The sequence below is a fragment of the Puntigrus tetrazona genome, chromosome 4, assembly GCF_018831695.1.
Source record: "Puntigrus tetrazona isolate hp1 chromosome 4, ASM1883169v1, whole genome shotgun sequence".
Classification (NCBI taxonomy): Eukaryota; Metazoa; Chordata; class Actinopteri; order Cypriniformes; family Cyprinidae; genus Puntigrus; species Puntigrus tetrazona.
In genome coordinates, this window is record NC_056702.1 from 8011611 (window position 1) to 8036514 (window position 24904).

The 24904-nt window shown below is 37.1% G+C and overlaps 2 protein-coding genes across 3 annotated transcripts in view; both read left to right on the forward strand.

Moving 5' to 3' along the window:
• The window catches only part of exoc4 (exocyst complex component 4), a 101753-nt gene extending 93861 nt beyond the window's left edge, over window positions 1-7892 (forward strand). For both annotated transcript variants that reach the window (XM_043236716.1, XM_043236717.1), the window contains exon 18: window positions 6242-7892. In XM_043236716.1, the coding sequence (XP_043092651.1) occupies window positions 6242-6479 (238 nt within the window). In that variant the 3' untranslated portion in view covers window positions 6480-7892. The remainder of the gene's footprint in view (window positions 1-6241) is intronic.
• Window positions 7893-8300: 408 nt separating this feature from the next.
• On the forward strand, window positions 8301-23319 carry lrguk (leucine-rich repeats and guanylate kinase domain containing). The gene is made up of 20 exons (XM_043236719.1): window positions 8301-8521; window positions 8636-8737; window positions 9636-9717; window positions 9991-10091; window positions 10356-10437; window positions 10869-10993; window positions 12527-12670; window positions 12955-13035; window positions 13132-13218; window positions 13526-13632; window positions 13855-13974; window positions 14756-14852; window positions 15692-15805; window positions 15915-16116; window positions 16296-16409; window positions 16754-16872; window positions 17023-17111; window positions 17519-17632; window positions 18823-18971; window positions 19153-23319. Exons 1-20 carry the CDS (start codon window positions 8507-8509, stop codon window positions 19314-19316), a joined length of 2208 nt encoding a protein of 735 aa, XP_043092654.1. The 5' UTR covers window positions 8301-8506; the 3' UTR covers window positions 19317-23319.
• The last annotated feature ends 1585 nt before the right edge of the window (window positions 23320-24904 follow it).

The following is a 24904-nucleotide window of genomic DNA, read 5'->3' on the forward strand; positions in this document are numbered from 1 at the left end:
TCGTGAATCGTGAAATAAATCGTGAGTTTTTTATGTTCATAAAGACTGCATTTATTTGGTTAAAAATACAGTAAATAATTATATTGTGAAATATGATCACAAAAAATAAATTATATTTAAAAGTATATTAAAATAACAACAACAAATTTTTTTTAAGCAAATCTGAATTTCAGTCAGCCTTTACTCCAGTCTTAAGTGTCACATGATCATTCAGCAATAATTCTAATATGCCCATTTATTATTAGAATGATTCATGTTGGCAACTGTTGTGCTGCCCAATCATTTTTGAAAACTGGAAAAACAGCATTTATTTAAAATATAAATCTTTTCTAAAAATAAAAATCAGAAGTAATTGCTATTACTTCTTATCAACTTAACACATCCTTGCTAATTAAGTTTTAATTTCTTAAAAAAAAGAGTAAAAAGAAAGAAAAACATTTCCTGACCCCAAACTTTTAAACGGTGGTGCATATTGTTGATAAAATTAAGCAGCACAACAGTTTCCCAGCACTGATATTAAATCTTCATATTAAAATGATTTCAGAAAGACTGGAGACTGTAATGCTAAATGATGCTACAAATTCAGCTACACATCACAAGAATAAATGAGTTTTGTATTGTATTTTATGTCATAAAAGTGCTTCGTATTATTACATTTTCTCCCGTTTTTTAAAATAAATAGTCTTGATGAGCGTAAGAACCTCCTTTTAAAAACATTTAAAATCATTCTGGTTTTACACTAAAATGAATATAATTCATTGAGGGGTTTTGCAGATAAGCAAAGATTTAATGTGGCTGACAAGCGGTGGGAATGATTCCCCACCTGCTGCAGCTGAAGAGGAAAGTCTACTAGCAACTATTTCAGTTGAATTTACCACCATAATACACCCTGATTGACTGAGTGCATGAATTAAATTCTAAAACAGAACTGACAAGTTTAGACGTTCTGAAATAGAGTTTTCCATGCAGGTGTAGTATTACTTGTATAAAGTCTTAAAAACGTCACTAGGGCGGTCTCTTTGTTTCTAAATGGCTGAATCTGCTGCAGTGAGGACCAGCCATGCTGATCACGTTCTCTCTCTCTCTCTTCCAGTGTAAAATCTAAAGCGTGCTCTCGTTCACTAAAGAAGGGGGAATTTGTTAGGAATTCACAGTTCAGAGACTGGCTGACTGACGCGCGCGGGTCAGGGGTCAAGCTGTTGGAAAAGCACCTGTCTTGTGAGGCCATTTGTAAATGCTTCTGGAAAAAACGACATTTAGTCAGCGTGTCAGGGTGACGGCCTGCACTGCGCTCTCGATAAGCACAAAACAAACCCACAGCTGCACTTGACAGCACATTGGTCTTTCTGTCTGCACACGTGCGAGTCACATGAGCCTTTTCTCCGTATTTGCTGTGTTTATCTAGATGCATTGCTCTGTGTTTTCGCATTTGTTCACAGTTGTGCAATATCGTCGACTTCCCGGTCATCACTTCAGTCATTAGATGGCATGAAAATCTAACTTCCATTGAAGACGCATTAAAATAACCACTATTAACTTAATAAGTTGTTTTTTTTTGATGCCATCACAAAATTAGGCAACATTGCGACTATTGCAGTGATTTTGATCTGCTTTTTATTTGCCTGCTAAACTAGTTTCAGTTTATTAGTGCATCGGTTTACCAAACTATCCATTTCAATGAATATATTCTATAAATTCAGTGATTCATTGATTATGAATTTTGTCATTTATGTCCATCATTTCTCAAATATACTTACTAAAGTCTTTTTTTTTGTATTTATAATAAGTAGTAAAATATATGTAAATACATTTCACTGTTTATCACTATATATTCACTATCTATTTTTGAATAATTGTATAGTTTTAATAATCATTTTCCATTCTGAAACACTTTAACAATTAAGGGTATCCAAAATAAAGTTTTTGTTTACTTATTGTGTATTTATAAATGCGCATACATATCTTATATATTTTAATATTTGCATGTATATCTATATTATTATATTCTTATATGTTATATTATATATATCTTTAATGTTTGAACATATTTTTCTTAAATATAAACATAGTTTATACATGTGTTTGTATTTATATATATATATATATATATATATATATATATATATATATATACATACTAAATATACACAGTATACACACATATATTTTGTCAACTAAAACTTTTATTTTGAATGCGGTTAATCTTTTGATTTTGACTAACTGCGATTGAATTGAAATGATTTGTGTAATTGCAAGGTGAAAAATACTCGACTTTTACTGCAGCTACAGCCAAGGAAAAGTCTCAAACCATTTTTTTTTTTTTTTTTTTTTTTTTTTCTCGGAGCCTGTTCTACTTTCTATCCCAGGACTCGTTCTGCAGAGGCGTTTTGTAATACGTAGACCAGGGTCATACCGTCTCATCTCAAAGCCTCACCTCACTTTAGAACAGAGCAGCTGATGAAAGAGCAGCCCGTCTGCAAAATGTTCCCATTAACAGGAAAATCGGAGCTGTCAAGCATGCAGGAGGGAATGTCCCGAAAGCCTGATGTGCTCTTTTGCACGGAAGGCATTGGCATTTGTTACTGTGGTGACAAGTATGTGTGTTCGGTTTGATGGAGGGGATCGTCTGCATCTTGCCTGCTCCCTTTCTCTCTCTCTCTTTCTCTCAGCCGCTAACTAATGTGTTGCTGAGAATGCGCTGACAGAGGCAGCCCTTAATGGCTTTAATATTGTACGCGCTGGAAATTGGAGGAAATGAATTGTGCTGATTCGAGTTTTTTTTTTTTGTTCTCACCGTCTCCCTTCGCGCCAACATACATCTCCCTGCGTCCTTCGCCGCATGCATCATAAATTAGCTTAATACCATTTGTATGCACTACTGTACACACAGAAACTGTCTAATTAAAACTTAATGGCACTCGGAAAACGCACACGCGCAGGTGCAGGTCCGATGTGTGTGAAGTTCCTGCTCTTTATTATCTTCTAATGGGAGAGAGGATTGGGAGAGGTGAGGAAAGGAGCTGGTCTTAAAAGCCACGGAGAGTTAATCAGATTAGCAACTCGTCGCCGTTTCCCTAAATGCTTTTAAATGTGGGTGAAATGAAGTGTGGAGAATGTCATAGTTGGTGCACCAATCAAACAAACAAACATCGAGAAGCACACAAATAGACAGCTGCCCTCTTTTATGTTGGCTTAAAACCCCATGAAATTACTTGCAGAGTACTATATATATATTATATATATATATATATATATACACACATATATATCCTCTCACAAAGATTTCCTCTCTGTGCATTATTTCTCCTGCACCACATCGTGACAGCTGTATTATTTTGCAGTGTTATTTTAAAATCATTAAATCTTGTGTTTTTCCCTAGTTCATTTCCTGTTTTAATTTAATTAGTGATTTTGTTTGTGATTTACATAGTCCTTTTTAATGGTTTTATATATATTTTTTTGTGCGCGTATGCTCATTTTTAATTTAATTGATTTATTTAAGTTTAACATAAAATTACAAAAAAAGAAAAGTTAAGAGCCAATAAAAATAATAATAATAACATTGAGGAAACTAAACTACACTAAAATTCAAATTTAAACCTTAAACACTTTTCAATTTCAAATTAAAAGTGTAAAAAATAAAGCTAATTTAAAATATCGATAAATACTGTAATTGTAAGCCAGTATTAATAGAACAACATTGTATATCATTGTATATCATACATTATATGATAATGTAAGAGTTTTTGGTTTTTGGATTTTCTTTAAAAAAAAGTTTGTGTTCTGTGGAAGAAAGGGTGTTAATACTGATCAAATTCGATTTTTCGCATACCGTGTGTTTAAACAGGCAAGTATGGATTATCTTCACATGTTTTGTGATGTCCTCTGTTTGAGACCGTCCTGTTTTGAGCTCAGTCCGGTGGCACAGGAAGGGTTACTGGGACACTGTACTGTCAGGACTGTTATAAATGGCTGTGTTTTTTCAGTGTCAGAGATGAATGGGGGTTAATGGAAGTGCCCTCTCTCTGTCCTGCAGGTGCACTTGTGCTCACATTCACACTTTTTGGCAAGCTTTTCAGCGTCTTACGGGTTGAATCTGTATTCTTCCACTGACCGAATATGCTGTGATCATTTGATTTTTCATGTTACTGTTAATCTGCACCATTAGAGCTCAGCGTTTTAGAGGCGTAAGGGCAACACCATTATTCCCAAGTACTTAGAAATCCTTTTTCACCAGGAAGGTTTAGTAAAAGACAGCAGATTTTTGAGAAGTTTGAGCGTGTGTTTCTGTCTTTTATTACATTTTATTACGTTTCCCTGTTAATCTTTAAAAAAAAAGTAATGTCTTGCTGGAGTTGTTTAAGACAAATCACTACATTTGAAGAATTGGTGGTAGAAACTTTTTTTTTTTTTCTTTTCAGAGATTGCTTTCACGATTAATTACAAAGAAACGGCAAGTAACATATTGCATTAAACATGAAATGTAAAAAGTAGAAAGAATGAAATATTGATTTCTTTTAAACGTACACATATATAATATTTGTTTCATGTATTATTTATAACTTCAAATCATTTTTACAGTGTAGATAGGACACTGGTATCTCCTTTAGTGCAAGCATGAGGGATATATTTGAAGTGGATCCAAAAACATTCATAAAATTTCATAAAAAGAACGCATTGTGCTGTAAAATTTCACAAATAACTTGAATTAAGCATTGAATTAAAAGGGATTTGTTAGACTGAGAAAGAATAGTCTTGTAAAGCCTTAATAATATTTGTTTTATTAAAAATATTTTGTAATATTATAGATATTAGGTATAATTGTGAATTTTTATTTTTATCATCCAGGACACTGAATAAAATAGTTTTTGACAGTTTTCACATTTAAAAATTGCTAGTCAATTTCGGAAATAGATAACATGTAAAATAAAAATCTGTTAACATTGAAAAGAACATGAAAAATTGACTCCAGTTATCCAATGTCTGAAGCTCCAGTAATTTTGAAAGATTATTTAAAGTGCGGGTCCGGTACAATCATTTAGAAGTCTTTTTCCACAAAAAGACACACGAACAAATCCTAAGTGACAAATTATGCACCGCATAACTTTGCATTGTAGTATGGTTCTCCAGAAGTTTAATATCTCCGAAAGTTTGCAACCTGAAGTCCTTCTGATTTATTTACATGTGCTTCATCATGAAAAGACTAAAATTGGCCATTCCTGCCAGAGCACCTTTAAAGCTAGAGGTTGTGTAAGATGGGCTCTTCAGGCTCATTTCGAGTGCAGCCAGAAGTCTCTGGGCACCTGGAGGAGTGTGCCTGCTTGATAGGGGAGTTAGAGAGAGTCCTGCTGGCTAAGGCCTTTTCTGTGTGCCTGAGTAATGCAGCATGAGAGAGATTCGGAGGAGTCGTCTGCTCTGATGGGGTCAAAACACATTCAGCTCTTATCACCCCTGTTACAAATGTGCCTCTGCTGCAGAAATAGAAGTTGTGAGCCCTTTGTGTGGGTGTGCATGCATACTCATGTGTAAGTGGTCTCCTTGAACTGTATTTCTAATGTTTAATGCATGTTGTTCCATTCCATCGGTCAACAGCATGTTTAGGCCAAAGGGGTCATGGAAAAATGGTTTGATGTTCTCAACAAGTTTTGCGAATGCATAGCATCGCAATAAGGAACAATAAAGCCTTAGTTTGCTTTACCTTTACCTCACTTTCAGAATGCTATTTTTATAATATATGTAATTAAATTAAAATGTTTTATCATATGCAATTACTTCAGGTAAAAATGTATATTGCTCGTACAGAGTTGTGGCTTGGTTGTTTAATGGTTTATGACGATTATTAATGTATTTTTGACCTTTATTATAATCAAAAAAAGTACAAGTTCTAGTTATTCTTTGCTTAAAAATAAAGTTTATAGTTGTTTATAAGTTGCCTAAAATATAAATATAATGTTCTATATTATTTTAAGCAACAATATATACACACACACACACACACACACATATATATATATATATATATATATATATATATATATATATATATATATATATATATATATATATATATATATATAATTGTATTTGCTTTTTTTCTATGCAGGTAATATATGCAGGTAAAAATAACAAAATAATGTGCTTTGTTTATGGATGAAGTTCAGCACCACTTTGAACATAACTTTGAATAACAGCCTCTGAAATGACTCCTTTATTCTCTCTCTCTCTGTGTCTTTCTCCGCAGGCAGTACTATGAGATGCTGTATAACACAGCCGACGAGCTGCTAAACCTGGTGGTTGATCAAGGGGTGCGTTACACAGAGCTGGAGTACATCAATGCTTTGAGTCTCCTCCACCGCAGCCAGACAGGCGTGGGAGACCTGACCGTGCAGAACATGCGGCTGCAGCGCCTCAAAGAGATCATATGCGAACAGGCTGCCATTAAGCAGGCCACCAAAGATAAGAAGATCACTACAGTCTAGACACGCACGTTTAAACTACATCTACTAACGCTCTGAAAGGGTCCACGTTACGGCCGATCGTTACTGTCACAATTTTTGAGTCAAGTCGCACTTTCAAGCAAACGTTAAAGCCGTTTCATTTCATTTCCTTGCTTTCCGATATTTGTCAGGTGCATTTCCGACCAGGGCTTTGCAAACACAAGCGCACACACAGACGTGTTGTAATAAATGAATCCCTTGTATCTTTTCTGGTTAAATCAGGCCCGCATCTTTCAGAGCGAGAGGACGGGTTCTTTTATTGTGGCTTGGGGACATTTTCGTCTCATTTTCTTACTTTATCAAACCTCTGCTCTCAATTATAAAATCTTCCTGCATGCCGTCTCTCCCTGCCCGGCCCGCAGCCTGTGCTTGGAATAACAGATGCCAGATTAAAAAATTTTTTTATCGGGGAGAAAAGAAAGCTCGCCTGCCGCTTATTGATTTGTTCTTTTTGCTTGAGAGGAAATAGGAATCTCTAACTCCATTCAGCTTGAATTTCTCCCTACTTGTTGCGAGTATAATTGCGTGCGCACGTTTTTGTTAATTGCAACGGTCGTTGATTGTGATGTCACGGCGATGCCATTGTGACATCACTGTCATCCCAGGTTGCGGTAAGGAAATGAGTTTCTAAGCCTTGCCCTTCGACTGTGTCTCCTTTAATTTGAATCTGAATCTCTTGTTCAAACAGACACAAAACCCCACAGTCGTTTATGCTCTGTTCTAGGCTATTTTTAGTTCATTAATTATGAGGAATAGAGCGAGAGAGAGAAAGCCATCGATACAGAACACAGGCGTTAAGCAGGAAGCCACCCGAGCAATCCATCAAAATGACTCAACCCCTCGAATCAATAATTGCCACCAGGTCGCCACAGAGAGAAACGCGGCAATGATCTTTCATATTCTCAGCACGTTAAAGTTGTGTGTAAATGCTGAAGATGTGTTGGACCGCTGGTTAGCCATTAAAAATGTCATGTCTGCCTTACTTATAATGTATCTAGTAAGAGTATCTTACTAAACGGATATAGACGAGGACAGAAGTGTGTGGATTTGAGTGTTTAAGCCATTATCAGGGGCCTCGATGTTATTTAAATTAAGTGACTGGCTCAAGCACTCCTGTTAGCATTATACCATGCAAATATAGCTCTTTTAGACGTTACCCTAACAGTCTTTTGTTTGCACAGAATGTCAGAGCAACACTATTTCATGCCTTTATTTTTGTGTATTTTTAGTATGTGTTTTGCGTGTAGCTTTTAATGACGTTTGAGATGTTCATGTACATGCTTGTAAATTTCAATCGATTGATTAAAAGTTCTGAGGAGCCTTTCAAGCTACTGAATTCGAAGTGAATTTTGCCAATTGTAATGTCAGAATGAAAATAAACGAATACAGCAGAAACATGTTTTGAAGCGTGTTGGGCTATCAATATTTTTTTTCCTGAAGAGATTGTGTGTGTGTGTGTGTGTGTATCTCATTTCTTTTATTATTTAACTTTTAGCACTGTTTGACTTGTTGAATGTGCTGACAACAATATACATCTATCTTAGCATGGTTTAAAAAAAGTTGGTTCTTGTGGCTTAGCTTAACTGCTTCAGTTCAGTTCAGTTCAATTCAGTTTGTTTTATAGGGATGACAGTAGTTAAAATGTGTGGCCAAATTATGTGTATGTATGTATATATATATGTATGTATGTATATATAGATATTTTAATTTAATCTTAAAGTACAATAAAATGATTAAAATGTTCCAGTCATGCGCGCGTGCACAACGCTCTACTTTAGTTTACTTTTGGTTACCAGGCAACCAATGCGAGCGCAAGCCTTACAGAAAATCCTCTTTTGCTAGCGTCTAGTTAGTAGACGAGGGGTGGACGTCGTTTTTGTAAGTAATAGCGTCAAATGATCAATCTTTGGCGTTTGTGTTAAGCTGGACATGTCAGATTACTTCCTTTCCTCGTTAATAAGCGCTTCTCTCTGGAGACTGGAGACCATAGAGACAGCAGAAGAAGAGAGATGACAACAATGACGGTAACAGCCCTCAAACAGGACTTTTATTCGTGTGTGTGATATAGTTCTCTTAGACACTCAGTGCAGCCAGCATTTAAATTGTTGTGGTTTCCTTGTTCTTTGTATGAAATGAAGAATGACGGTGAGTTAATGGAGGACGAGGTGTTTAAATGCCTGTCCGTCCTGGGACAGTCAGCTACCGGACTCCAGCACACTTACCTATGCCTCTCTATCCCAGTGAGTGATCCTCACACACGTTTTGTGTTTGTTTTTGTGTTATTGTGGGCTTTCCGTTGACTTTATTGGTATAAAAACGTTTTACGTGTTCGTTAACGTTTAAATAGTGTAAAAGAAGCCTGTGTTTTTCGCTCACTTTAAACTGAGGTGTATATTTGGGCTTTTGTGAACAGTCACATGACTGTATTTGGTACTGGACATTTACAAAAAGATGAAAAAGTCCACTCAGATTTTCATTGCATAAGACGTTTATCAATGGACTGGCGTTGTGTGGATCATTATAATGTTTTTATCAGCTATTTTGTAAATGAATTAAAAAAAAATTACAGATTGCAACTATTATTATTATTGTTTGTCATTCCCCTTTTCTCCTTTTGGATAGTAAAAAAAATTAGGTCATTAGGTCAATATTAGGTCTTTATTGATTTTTATTAAAAAGCAGATACATATAAATACCATATGCAGTCACTAGTTGTTAAATGGGTTAAGACATTAGTTAGCTGAATTCTATCGGCTGGTCTTCACAATGGTTTTACTGGCTTTATGGAAACGTTTGCTTCCCACAGTGTGATCCACACACACACACACGCACACACACACACACACACACACACACACACACACACACTCTGAGACTCTTACATCACTATAAGCAACAATTGATGTTTTCCATATACAATTTCCCAGGCTTACACAACAGAGCTGGGGGGTAGAATATTAATATATTTTTCCGGAACCGCTGCTATTGTTTAGTTGCATGAGAGAGAGAGACAGAAGTGGCCTCCAAATTAGTTTACATCCTTCTTCTAATGCGTCATACTCTCCTCTAGTTTCAGGGTTTTACCGCATGACATTTTATTGGCACCTTAACTGAATTTCTGATTGTGTTTGGCCACAGGGGCGAGACTTGAAAAATGTCTCCATTTTATGCAATTACATCTATCTACAAAAGCTAGAGCTTCCCTACAATAAAATCAAAGGTAGGTTTACACCAGTTTAATGTTTGTGTTACAAGAAAACTATATGGTGAAATTAAATTTGCTGTCATGTTTCAGACCCCCTCGTATTTGTCTTCCACTAATGTAGATATTTGCTCTAATATCCTCTTGTTGAAAATGTTTGCCAGATTTTTTTTTTTTTTCCGTCCGTGCCCTTCATGGTTGCTTGGTAGCGGGATAAATAATCTCAGCTGTGCGAATGCTTGTCATCCATCTTTCTCCTGCTCTTACTGCCTAATGTTTTGTGACTGGTAGATCTATCCTGCGTGAGTCACATGCCACACCTCATCATACTGGATGCTTCCCACAACCAACTCACTGAGTTTTTTGGATTCCAGCCGCCAAAAAATCTCAAGGTGATTCAATTCACTACAGAAGGGATAATGTGATGTTATGTGAGATTCAACTTTCTTATGTAAGAGTGGATTAAAAATGAGCTGCTTCGGGTCTCAGGAATGTTAATTGAAGCCAGTGTTTACCTTTTTTTATTTATAATAATATTGATTTTACTCTTTTAATGAGGGTTACTGTATTTTAAAAAGTAAAAATTTTTCTTCCCATCATTTTTTACTGACGTTTACCTTTCACATACTGTCCATTTCTCTCTTGTTTTACCACAGGAGGTAAATTTCTCACATAACCAGATGTCCGCAATGAAGGATCTTTCTGCATATTCGTCTTTAACAAAACTTATTCTTGACTGTATCCTTTTAAAAATTGCAAAGCATGAACAAAGCTTTTTACAGGTTTGAAACAACGTGGCGTTGAGTGATAAATGACAAAATGTTCATTTTGGAGTGGAGTAACCTTTTAATGAAATTAGGAGTGTATTGAGTGTAAATGTAATAGTTAATAGTTAGTTAATAGTCAGAATTGGTCCCCAAACTAAAATGTGACCTATTGGGAATTTAAAAATTGTGGAATGCTCCATTGATTTTGGGAATTGATTAGGGTGGAAAAAGTGGGTGTAACATGCCAAAATAAAGCATTTTGGTAAAAAAAATAGGGATTGGTGAAATCAGCCAAAAAGAAAATTAAATTAAATAAAAGTAACTTGGCTGATTAATTTGGACTTTATAGATTTGTTTAAAACAAGTTTATGAAACATTCTTTGACTGTGCCTTGCTGTTCAGATAATTCATTTAGTGCCATCAGGGGGCTGGAAAAGTGCAAAAGGCTCTCACACCTCAGCCTGACCCATAACAACATCTCCCGCATTAGGGGTCTGGACCATCTGCCACTCAGAAAGCTCTGCCTGGTACTAAACACGAACACACACTCACCATTTATAACAGCAACACCCATTTAACACGGCTAATTTATTCCCAATGATTAATAAATACAGAGAAGTATACAATATAAACATATTTCATGAAATATTTACTTGTTTTCCAGATTAATTAATGTGTGTTTTGAGGTAAGAAATTAACAGTAGTGTGGCAGGACAGGTATTGAATGTGTAACTATAAAGTGTTAATTTCTGTTTGGGAAAATATGTCTCTTCATGATGGGGCGATAAATAAATGTAATCACGCTTGATTTTAATTTGACACTGGAATGCTTCCCTGTCTTTCCTCAAAGTGTTTATGAGTCTCTGTTGGATTAATTAACGTCAGCCTGCAAAACCTGTTGACATATTTTTCTGCTCACCCGTAGTATCTCCCCATCACCTGTCATCCTCTTCCAGATTATGTTGTTGTGTCGACACTTTTAGAAAGGTTACCACGCTTTTTGTCTGTGATCGTGTGGGCAACACTACAGCCTCTTGATTTGATACCACTGACGGTTATTCTTTTTTTCCTCAAACTATCCCCTAACTGTGTATTTTTGAGACAGTATGCATGATTAGGCTCCGGTCTTTTCAGAAAATATAACAAAGCCTGGTGTTGAAGCCCGCCATATGGCAGGCCAGTGTGCCACCAGACCTTTGCCACTCAGCTGAAGGATGTTTATGCTGTCCTTTATCAAAGAGATTCTTCATCGTCAGCAGCACCGCGTCCTTTGGTGTCCACGTCCCACGAGGCCAAGCTGCTGGCGTGAGAGAGCCTGGACCCTGTTCAAAAAAAAAACAAACTCTCTCACACGCTGAACCTGTCCACCCCCCCGCGTTGTTCTGAGACCCTGAACAGCGTGCGCCTGTCAGCCTGTTCCGCTCACACCCATCACACTTTGGTTCTGGGGCTTCCAGAGCCCCTCATGGTTATCGTTCCCTGCTGTTCTGAGCCAGGCATGGGGTTATTATAAGGCCAAGGCTTTAGAAGCTGAAATCTTTCTGGCTCTTACATTAGGTCAGAATCATCTCACAATTTCATTGTAGTATTGGTAAAAATATTGTTTAAGCTAATGTTTTTCCATTAAATTCTATGAGTTTTTCTCAATTACTGTAGGGTCGTAAACATGCCTGCAAAGTCCTGGATTGTGCATACATTGTATTTGATTTGATTTTATAGTTTTTTAAAAGAATATTTAGACTTGGTTTTTAATTAAAACAACCCTGACCCCAACCATAACGATTGCACCCTGATTTCAAACCTAGGAAAGTGAGATGAGACAGACGTAGGCTGTGCGAAAAGCCCCTTGTTCATTGATATGCACTCGCTACATCTTACCAGATGTTCACCTGTCAGTCCCTACCCATCAGCCTTGAATTACCTGAGCTCACCTGTCAATCACGTAGCCACAGCCAGACAGAAATGGCACATGACCCTGCAGATTACGTGCAGAGCGTTTGACTTACTGTTCTTTACTTCATTGTAATTGTATATATTAATTGTATATGTGTTTTTTTAAGAGTGGGAATGTGATACAGAAGATTGAGAATCTCCAGACTCTAAGCAGCCTCCAGGTTCTGGATTTGTCCTGTAACCGGATTCAAAGCCTCTCGGGTCTCCAGAACCTCCATCTCCTGGGAAACATCAACCTTGAGAGCAATCTGGTAAAGGAGCTGTCAGATTCCTGTCATATTATATTATGCAAATGACTCTAAAGTTATACCTCAGAGCATAACACTCCAAAACGGACAAATTTAACCAAATAAAAATGGTAAGAAAAGTCTAAAATGTAAGATCTGCCAGAAATTAGTACTATATATATAAGCTACACAGATCTGCCTTTGAAGGCTCTGCTCAAGTGCATTGTTGAAGTTCTTAGAGTGTGTATGTGGTATCAAGCTAGATATTTCATTCAACAAATAATTCTATTTGTTATTCTGTCTATCAGATCAATGAGGTAAAGGAGGCTGCACATATGCATGACCTGATACTGTTGAGAGAAATTAATCTCCTCAGAAACCCAGTGCAGGTGAGAGCACCATATGCATCTCAGAACCACAATAGTGGACCTAATGTCATCACCTCATGCTTAATGGAAAAAACTTTTTTGCTTTTTTTTTTGCAGGACCAGGACGACTATAGACTAGCTGTGATATTCCTCCTTCAGCACCTCATAATTCTAGATCAACACACTGTAACTGCAGAGGAGAAGGTGATTATGTGATCTGGAGTTGAAGGAACGATTGCTTTACATCTTTAGTTTCTAAAAAAATAAAAAGTGAAGTGCTGTTTATGACTTTGAGATGGAGGAAGCCTATTTTTGTACAAAAAAGAAATCATTTTGAAGAGCATTTGCTGGCTGGTTGAAGTCAAGAGCTCAGTGTTCAAGGGCTGAACTGAATAGTAAAGAACTTGAAAGTAACTTGAAAGCTCTGAAAGTTTGTCGGAAAATAAAGCATATATTTGAATGATAATGTCAGAGTTGAGTAGTGATTCCCATTCATGTATGTCATTTTCAGGTGTCTGCTGTGAACAAGTATGACCCTCCTCTGGAGGTGGTCGCAGCCAGAGATCATATGACCCACTTGGTATATCAGCTCATGCAACCTCAGGTTATTTTTGACAGGTACGACTTTTCGATCCACTTTCCTCTTCATTTTATGAGCCTGTCTAGTCCACAAAGGCCACTTAAGCAGAAAGCCCTTCAAACCACTCACAGTGTGTAGTGAGGATGTTTGAAGTCACCCAATTGGTTATAAACTATGTGGTTTAACTCACATGAAGATCAATAACACAGCTCACAACAACAACATTAGCTAATATGCATTTTTGCATGTTATTCCACAAGTACTCTCCCCAGTCTGGATGCTCCATATCCCATGCTGGTCCTCACTGGCCCCCAAGCCTGTGGCAAGAGGGAATTATCCCATAAGCTGTGCCAGGAGTTTAGCGACTTTTTTGCTTATGGGTAAGTAGCACTTTTGAGTGCATTATTAAAGTCACAACAATATTATTATGTGAGAGTATTTTGTTCAAAATCACCAATTTATTGGGAAAAATTGCATTGCAATATTTTGTTTGCAATATGAAAAAATGACTCTGTTGGGGTGTGCATCTGTATAGAACATAATATAAAAACAATAAAAAAAATCATTCTTACTTTTTCTGAAAACTTCTTGTGTGAACCATTCTTTTGGGGCTTAATGATTCAGGAAAAGTTTTTACTTGTTTTTTCCACCTGGTGTGTGACCTGTTCAATATGACTATAAAACAACAATTATTAAATAAATATCCTGAATAAAATAAATATTTTTCACAGACATGTTGCAGTGTAAAAAAACCCCCAAAATATTGCAAAACTGGTTTAATAATAATTTTAAAGTACTATATAGACCGATTTCATAGACAGGGCTTAGCCTAAACCAGGATTAAGCAATTAGGACATTTAAGTAATTTTCATTCACATGCCTTAGATAAAAAAAGAACTTTTACTAGTATGCATCTTATGGTAAAACAATGGCACTGCGTTGTCAGTGCAAGTTTCGTTCAGCTGTAACATCTCAGATTTACATTTAGTCTAAACTAGGCTTAAGCATTTTCTGTGAAACTGGGGGTATATGCCCTAATTTTTTCATTAGCAAATATTAAACCATTAATCATTTATTTTGGCATATGATAATCACACTAAGCAATATTTCAATATATATTTCAATAGTGCTATCCTAGTTTCTTTGATCGATTTGTTTTAGTGCCTGCCACACCACGAGGGGGCCCTATTATGGGGAAGAGGATGGATCCGACTATCACTTTGTCACTGAAGAAGAATTTCAGAACATGATTCAAATGGTAATTATCTATCAGACTTTTATCATGTTATAATATGCATTGGCAGTATTTTACTCATAACCCTATACATCTAGATTTTTGTGTTACAATTTTATGCCCATTCATCTGCAGAAACAGACTTCTCCAGGCCATATTGGTCTATAAAGGAATGACATGCCAAAAATGTGAAGAGGGGAAAGAATTCGCCCTAGATTCTCTTTTTCCCCAGGCCCCTCAGGTGCTTCTCAGAGCGTGTACACCTAGTCTGTGCCGCCACTATCTCATTTAGCTCTTAAGTGTTGCTATATAAGTCCGATGTTATTGATTGATAGAGGCTGGAAGGAAGCCTTTTGATGTGTGATTATAACCTTATGCCTCCAGAGCAGAGAAAGAGACAGAGTTGAGTTTTACAGACTAACCTCCCCTACCTATATCACACTGACACAGATGTGTGTCGGCTTTCTGCAGACGGGAGCGCTCCTTGGTGCTTTTCTCTGGCCCTCTTAAAGCAAATAGAGTAAAGGATTAGAGCATGGTTATTATTTGTACTTATGCTTTAAAACCATCTTGACCAGAGATGTAAGAACATGTGTTTGCAAATTGCTTTGTGTGAGTAAAAGCTTGACAGAGAGTGACTTTGGAGTGCTGCAGCTAAATGGACCCAGGTGCAGTTGAACACAGGGGTCAAAGTTTTGTCTGAGCAAGAAGAACTATGTTCCCTTGCAACACAAAGGTCGAGAGTTCATGGTCAGTCTACAGTGAATCTGTGCTGAATATCTATGATGACGCACATTTAGAAGATGAATTTGAGCTCTGTGTCAGTACAGTGTCTTTTTTCAGTTTTATTCTCTTGTTGTCAGGGTCAATTCGTCCAGACAATGCAGTACGGAGGACATTGGTATGGCCTATCGCGAGAAACTATTGAACATGTGGCTCGTGAAGGTCTGGCCTGCTGTGTGCATATGGAACTAGAGGTATGGCATCAAGAAAACCTGTTCCGCCATGTTGACCAAGTGTAAAACTGTGTCAAACACCACAGCAGTTAATTACACTGGGCCTTTTTGTGTGTTTGTTCCAATATAGGGAGTGTATAGTTTGAAGAACTCATATTTTGAGCCACGTTACATCTTGCTGATCCCCACTGTTGTTGATAATTACATTTGCTTTCTGAAAGCAAGAGGATTCTACAGCAACGCTCAGATGGAAAAAGCCGTGTCTCGTATTGATTTGTATTCCATGACCAACAGAGAATCGCCTGGCTTCTTTGACAACATCATACCTTGTGGTAGCAAACTTTTATTAACCTATTAAGGCCAGTTATACTGTCTGTCTATGTATCTATAGAAACATATTTTTTATTTTCATTTTAAGAATTGTAAAAGAAATCCCTAAATGCTGGAATATTCAACTTGAGTTTGATCTGAACTAATATCTAAACTAAATGCTTTTGAATGCGCTCATCAGATGATCGTGCTGAGGCCTACCAGACTTTAAAACAGCTGGTAAAGGAGTACCTGGGTCTAGAGGAGCATGGAGGAGGTGACAGCAGCTCAGTGACATCTGACAACACCTCCACAAGTGAGCTTTCACAGTCCCAATACCCAATCATATCACTCGACATGCCCCACATTCTTTCAGGCATTGATATTTCATAGTATTACAGTAGTTTAGCATACCTTTATTTATCTATGTATTTGTTCAAATTTTTCTGGCATCTACAAAATGACACACTTGGACTCCCAATTTCATTTCATGGGGCCTTTACATGAAGTTGGTTTTGTCTGCGGGGCACTTTGACAGGATTATAAAGAATATAGTTGTAAATACTTGTACACAGTGTGAGGCTATGGCATTTCACTGCTGCAGCCACAGCAGACATCTGTTCACGATGGCCGAGTGCCCTAACGACAACTCTGTTGTAGACGCAACTGGCGAGTTACTGGCAGCCAACACGACAGAGGCCACTGACCTCATGGACTCCTACAGCAGAAACTACCAGAACAAAATCCAGGCCCAAATGACCCCGCAGCAGACTCCTACAGTAAATCAGACTTATAGATTCTGTTATTTATACATGATTATTGGCTTGAAATAATCCAAAGAAGCTGCCGTGGCCAGGAATACTGTAGCAGATAGGGATGAAATGAACATTCGCGCTCATGCAAGCACAATATTTCTGTGAACGCCACAGGAAATGGCTTCCAATCACAGACGCCAGCAGCTGATTCGAGAAGCTCTGAGTGGGAAGAGTCCTGGTGCTTATGCTGAGCTGTTTCAGAGGTAATGTAACTTTGACTGTGTAGCAACTTTGATCACCCAAAGACTGTGACTGACAGAGGATCACTTGGTGTATGTATCTAGGCAGCTACCTTCTAAGCCATCATGCTAAAACACTACCACAAAAATGACTTGATTTGTGTTGTTTTTCATGAGCAGCAACTCCAGACCAAAAATAATTCCAAGAAATATGTAATATTAACTCACTGCAGTGCTTATAATGCTCTATTTCTATAATATTTATAATATATTTATAATAATTCTACCGTTAAATAGCATAGATTTGTAACAAGCTATTGTGTTTTTGTTTAAAATTCACAAATTTTGTCTCCTCAGCAAAAAGCACCACCACAGGCTGGTGAGTGTGTGTTTATAGTCCTTTACTGACACTATTTGTGTGTGTGTCACAGAAGTGCACCCACTGCTCCATCATCATTAGCCTCTCAGTCCCGGCCCCCACCCGGCCCCTCTTCCTCAGTGTGTCCCGTTGGCCTCAACGCTACTGACCCTGATCAGGACAGCAGGTATGCCACACACACCTTGACATTTTCACCTCTGACCTCTGGCCCAAGAGCAGCAAAACAATTAACCTTTCCCCAAAGCCCTCTCCTTGTGTACATCATTTCCCAGGACAAGTTGCGTCTTGTGGCTTCTCCCTTTATGTTTATAACCTCCATCTCCATTTTACACACATCCAGGCTCGAATATCAAAGTTTTCATCCCCAGCTCAAAGTTAAAGCGTTCAGGTAGCTGACATGCCCCAGGCCATCTGGAAGATGTATGCGTTGGAGCACGTAAATGCAGATTTATGACTATCGGTGCTTTTGCCTCTCCTGTGTATGAGCTCGGGGACTCCAAACAGGCGAGGAAATACAAGACTACTCCTGTGAAATATGCATGTCCCCAAGATATTTAAATACACTGTAATTTAGCTCATTAAGAGGAATCCTGGGAGACTTACAGAGCTGCCCAGCCTGCACGGTGCACCACCGTTTGCTTATTAGCTAGGAAAAAATGACAAAACTAATGTGCTAGTCCAAATTGTGTTAAACAGTGACTTTTTGTTTCTCATCCGCCGGGGAAAAGCAATATGCATTTTTTAGTTTGTAACTTCGCAATCTAGTTATGAATTTCACTGTGCTCTTTATGAAATCAATTGAAAATGCAGCCTGTGGAATCATGGGATATCCGCGAAGAGACCATTGCCAGCTCTCTAAAAAATATACCCTATGCCAATCAAAACTGATTAAAACCTGTTTTAATGGGTGTCTTGAGACATTTGTTTATTCAGCACTGATGTCCTATAGAGAATGAGTCATTTGCATACTATTGTTGCTATTTGGATTTTCTTTTCAGCTGAATAGAACACTGTGTTATAATAAAATTTCAAACTTTGTTGGAATGTTATTTCATTGAAATTTGGAGTAAAAAAAAAGTAGACTACCCTTTTTTTTCATGAATGTTTTATGTATTTTGAGACATTACATTATTGTAGTAGGTAAATTAAGCATTAAATAGACACAAAGTATATAACTAATATATATATATATATATATATATATATATATATATATATATATATATATATATATATATATATATATAATCCTATTACTGACTGCAAACTGGTCTGATGGGGTGGACGTTTTTTTTTTTTTTTTTTTTACCTTTCCTAATCTCTCTCTTTCTCTTCTTTTCCCTCTTTCGGTCTCAGTTCTGAGGAATCTCGTGCCAGTTCTGGCCTGTCCATGAGGAGCTCAGCAGGGGTGCTCTCAGTGGCCCAGGGGTCAGACACTGGCTCAGGGCCCAACATAGAGCCTTTGGATATTTCTATGTTGGGGCAGGACCAGGACTCTCTTAGAGGTGATAAGCATTTTCTTCTCTGTGTTCTGTGTTAGACATTTTAGCATCTAATTTATACATACATAATACATTTACTTTTTAGAAGCTGTTTATACAAAAATGTATTTGAATTCCTAGACCTATATTCCTATGTTAGATTCTAGTTTATTTGAATAATGCATTTCTCTTTGATGTTTTGCAGGTCACATGGAGTCTGGCCTGACCCCTGATGCCCCTCGCTCTGTGTCTGAGAGGGTCTCCCCAACGCTCCCTTCCTCCCCGGGCCGCCCAGGTGCCAACGTTAAACCAGTCCTTCCGCCCATCCCATCTGGAAGGAAGACCAATGAGTCTGGCTCAAAGCAGTAACTAACAGGACAGAGAGCTAGAGAGGGTATAGATAGTGAGATATTAGCACATCACGTGAGTGTTAGTGGCAAAAATAGGTTTTTGAAATAAGTTTAATTAACCTCTGTAGCTTCAAGCAAGCCATTCAATAAATGACAATGAAGGCAGCAGATGTGCTCTGTGCTGTGAGGCAAAAGCAGGTCAGGTCATTGGAAAATATGGAGATTCCCATCCCTCAACTGTGTCCTCCAGTGTGAGTGATCTGAGAGGTTGAAGGCTTATCCGTCATCAGCAAATCTAAGCTCTGAAAACGGCCCGAAGCTCTTAAATCCCTGGACACTGGAAGCGAGGCAAGAAGGTGTGCTATGGAGGTCACGCTTTATATTAAATATCATGTCACAGAATAATCACTTTGAAATAATGTTCAGGTTTTTTTGCATCACAGTGTAAACAAGCCACAACAACAAAATTAGCCCAAAGCAACAGAAGCAAGCCGCAATAACAAAATTAGCACAACACAAAGGAAACAAGTTGCAACGCAACGAAATTAGCACAGCACATTGAATAAAAATCAAAATTAGTGCAACAAGGCAGAATTAGCACAAAACATCTAAATTAGTCCAGAGCATTGTTTATTGGCGATTTGTTGTGTTGTGGAGATTTTGTCGTGTTGTGCACTACTGGGCCAGTGTAACTAATAGAATATATTGACATAACTAAACAGAAATATGTTAACATAATATATATGTAACATGAACTTGTAATCTATGTGTAACTCAATGATCTTCTGCGGCTCATTCCTGACCACAAATGAGCAGCTGGAACAGTTGGAGAGACTCTCCTCCTGTAATTAATGTATTTTCTGGCTTAATCTGACACACAGACTGAGTAAATATATTGAGACAGCTATTCGGGTATCTCATGATACAAGTTGCATTTCATTTCCGCTTTCATTTGTCATCAGCGTGCGGTGAGCCTGTGTGTGTACCTGTACAGTAAGTACACACACACACCTGGCCGTCCGTCAGCGTCAGTCCCTCTAACCGGCAGATGTTGCAATGATCTCATAATTCAGAGGCAGTTTCAGACAAGACGGTTGTGCAAACCCTCGGGCATAACCTACTTACAGAGACAGTCTTCACACTTTTACTATCTTATCACGCTCATCTAGATCTTACGCTCCTAATGCTGCACTATATGCGAATATATGAAATTATTCCTACATGAATGAAGCAATGACTTGGTCAATTGAACATGACAAATAGATATCGTAGCCATGGCTTACGAATTCATTCCTTGAGAATTTAGCCGTTTTGGTCTGTGATTTATTCATTTGTTCCTTCATTTTAATATCAAATCGTGGTCACATTATACTGATTCATTCACTGCGCGTCATGTATTGTATAACATTATAGTCATACATAATCATAAAAATAAATTTGCTTACGATCTAATGGTTTAAATATTCAACTTTGTGACTTTGTTAGACTTTTAATTTTAATGCTAATGGTAGATTTTTTTTATAGCAAGAAAGACTTAAAATAACTTAAGATTAGACAGTTTGTTATTAATTGTTTATATATATATATATCTGCACATTATATGTTCTCCCAATTTTCCAACTTCAACTTGTACATTCTTAAATATAAAGACATCTGAGGTTCATATAATTTAATGACATTGACCAAAAAGAAAATTGGAACCTTTATTTTCAAGAATGTGGTGTTAACCTATCAGTCAGTGCAGACACACTTTCATAAAATGATGGAGATTTTCATGACAGGCTGACTCATAATTTCCTTCTCTTCTTTCATCTCCGGACGTATCTCCATAACCTGGCCTCTGAAAACCAAGATCATATCTCAGAGAAGGACAAACCTGTCCACATTATATTATCCAGGGCAGCGCTGGGAGACAAAGAAACCGGCATAAATCATCTTTTGCACACAGAGACAAGCGAGAGAGGCTAAATCATAGTAGAGCTGTTGTATTTTACCCTCATAGCTGCAAAAGCTGTTTGTCAGCTCAGGCCTACAGGGCCACAGCTGTGACTGCTCTTGATACACTGCATTGTTAAAATGGTACTTCAGTGAAGTTCAGGCATGTGGTTTCTCAGTCACAGAATAGAGGTTGTGGATTAGAAATAGGAGCTATTCCTAAATCTTCATCTGCACTACATACTTATTATATTCTGTTAATAGAAGTGCGTTTAAGCAATATCATACTGTATGTGTAAAGTGTTGTTGTACCGAACATCAGCAAATGTGCTGTTATATAACAGTTCAATAAGCAATCCTGTAATATGAGTGTGAAGTTCAAATTTTAATGTTAGGGTTTTGCAAAAATATGTGAGAACTTGCGATGATTAATGCTGTTTCCACGTGGCTTCGACTGCATGTAAATAAGGCGAGCAACTAAAAGACCAATATCTAACTTTAAACTGAGTTTAATTTTATATCAAGGCATGCATTTCACAGACTTTCGTAAATATACCATGCTTGCTTATTAATATTTCGTCTGATGTGACGAAATATTTCAGTAGCCAATTAGTTTTGGTAGGTGTCTTTGTTACAGTGTGTACTTACTCCAAGGTCAGGTTTAGGCTTGATTTAAGCTTGGTTTTATATAACTGTGCATATTTTACTGTTAAAACTAGTCCATGTAACTAGCACACTGTGGAGCTAAGTGTTCATTTCTAGTACTTTTAGGTCTGATTAGTTTGCACATTCAAATCTGCAGATATTCTTCCAAAACCGGCATAGAAGATGCGGAAAATAGATAATTAATTTGGTTCTTTTACAGTAGGATGGACTCTCGTACAGACACAAGTCTGCTTAAAATTGAATCAGATTTTGAAGCACGTCCCTGACAGACGCCTTTGAACTGGACATACAGTATAAGAGGCTTTGGAAAACTTCTGGTCTTAATAAAACATTCAGACAGGGAAATGATTATTATGTGCTGTTGATTGATGCGTGTCCTCAAGCGTTCACCGAAAGCACAGAATGTAATTCGTGTCTTCACATACCGATGTCCTCCGTAAATGATTTCTTATTTATAGTGCAAGAACCTATTTGTAAGGCGAAGGTGAATCTCGTAGTTGCTTCTAATGTAAGCTTGTGTAAGTTGGTTTTGCTGTTGTGTTGAGTCAACATTTAATCTTTAAAGGTGTAGTTAGCTTCACCCCTGAGAATTCACTAGCGCTTCTGCTTGCAAGCCATGCGGCTCAGTTGTTGTTACCAAGGCAACTGGCTCTCTGCAATGCACCTCCTGTTTGCCTGTTTGGAGACAGGAAGCCTGAAGCATTGACTTCATGTGCCAACAGCCCCACATTAATTCCCCCTCATGCTGATGGAGGAAGATTTCTGATACTTTTAATTAGGCGATACTCACTCTCCCACACAGTTTCTTGTTCTTTTCTCCCTTTTGCATTGTCAGACAAATTATAAAAGTTTTGAGACTTGTTAAAATGCTTGTTTAAAGGAAGCAGCATAACTGAAGTCAGCATGACTTAATTGTCACGTACCGTCAGGTTCCAGTGTACAGTTACTGACAGTGCTTGAACTTTATCAGTGGCTCTAAGTACAATACACTTACATTTTTTTTTAAAATATAATTAATTCAGTGTTTTTTTTTATTGATTCCATTTTATATGATATATGTTTAATAAGCTATTATGTAAGCGTTATGTTACAAGTATACTGTAAATTTATGCAGTGTTATATATTTATGTTTATCGTAGTAACACATTTTTTTAAACATATTAACAAATAATTACCATAATTACCAAAAGTGTAGCCTTGCCTTGCTACTTGCTTAAACTGGTTACATGCAACTTTATTTTTGTCTGTTATGTTCTGTTGTATTAAAAATTTTTACTATTACCATATTACCCTTTCTGGCTGTATTTTATTATTTTATAAAATCATTTTTTTATTATTTTTAGTTTTGTTCATTTTGTATTAGATGATTTGTGTTTAATGTGTATTAAACCATTTTACCCTTTCTGGATATTGTATTTATTTAATATTTTATTTCATGCACTGTGTTTTGTTTTATTTATTTATTTTTGTTTATTTTGAATTGGATTATTTGGATTTAATAATGTTTGATAAGTTGTGTTACTGTTTATTTAATTTTTTTATTTTTTTTTATTTGTTTGATTTTGTACATAATTTTGTTTTTCATTTTATATTTTGTTTTATATATATATATATATATATATATATATATATATATATATATATATATATATATATATATATATATATATATATATATATATATATATATATATATATATATATATATATATATATATATGTGTGTGTATATATTAAATTACAGTATGTAAAGAAATGAATGTTTATTGAATATATTGTGACCTCCTGAGCTGAACAGTGAACAATTTCTGAATGTTAAGCGCTTACATCACCTGAAATTTGTTGAAAAATATTTTCTTATGGTCATGCTGAAGGTAAATGTATCATAATCTTACTCTCTCCCAACCACACACTATTCAGGTCATCTAAGTTTCTGTCCCTAAATTTGTATGATATTTATGGAAAGTACCATTTTCTTGGCACAATGAATCAGAACAAAGAAAGCTTCGGACAAAGTTGATTGCTCATCTGTCTCTCTCGTTCACTCTCACTGTCTCTGTTTGCGTCTGTCCTGTGCTTTAACCCACAGCAGATCTCACGAGAAGCAGGATGCCAGCTGGCCCAAGCCTTCTCCTTTATCCTGGGCAAAGGCTTTACCACGGCTCATAAATGCAGTGCCGTTTTTTTAAACGCGGCGTTTAATATGTGATGGAGAGCAGCTCTGCGGATGTTATCAGGCTTGTTTAACAGGTTTATTTATCACCCTTTGATGCTGCAGCCAGGATTGGCGTTTGTGGGCTCCCGATGTCCTCTAAGCTCAAACAAATGTGGAATCAGGAATCTAAAATGAGCGCGCCTATCCAGATCCTCCGCACTCTGGCTTTAAGTCGTGGGTTCGTATATCAATCAGACATCGGACATCAATAAATTATACTTTGAGTACAGTTATAGTAAATTCCTGTGCACAGAAAAGCAAAGCTTTATCATTCCGATATTCTCAATGCAGTCCGATGAATGAACAAAACCACAGAAGAAACTTTGCATTGCTGAAATCTTATGTAATCTCTCCTGTACAGCACCCCTCAGGCCAAAACCCCATTCAGAGGCCCAGATGTGACTCCACAGGCCTCAGCGTGACAAAACACAAGCTCTTTGTGGCACCGGCCCTGCAGACACACAGATAAGTGACATTTGACATTCTTCTCCGTACACACTGTTTACATTCCTTTGAGCGAATCGGGGCTATGACAGCACAGGTTTACGGATGTTTGGGTGATTTATGTTTGGGTGATTATGGCTTCTGTTAATAGTAGCGATGTGATTGTTGTTTATTGGGCTTTTGATGAATGACGAAGAGGAAGGAGCTGTGTAGCTTTGTAGATAGTTGTGATATCGCTCAGGTATCACAGGAACGGCTGGCACGAGAAACTGCTTTGACTTCTCAACACTCTGAGTTAGTGTTAAAGCAATAACTATGTAGTAGTGTTTTTACACCGGCATAAATAA

Bases quoted from the DNA above. Each gene is read 5' to 3' on its own strand.
- lrguk (XM_043236719.1), top strand. The intron at 13,036-13,131 runs GTGAGAGCACCA...TTTTTTTTGCAG, and splicing joins TCCTCAGAAACCCAGTGCAG to GACCAGGACGACTATAGACT. The intron at 14,853-15,691 runs GTAATTATCTAT...TCTTGTTGTCAG, and splicing joins TTCAGAACATGATTCAAATG to GGTCAATTCGTCCAGACAAT.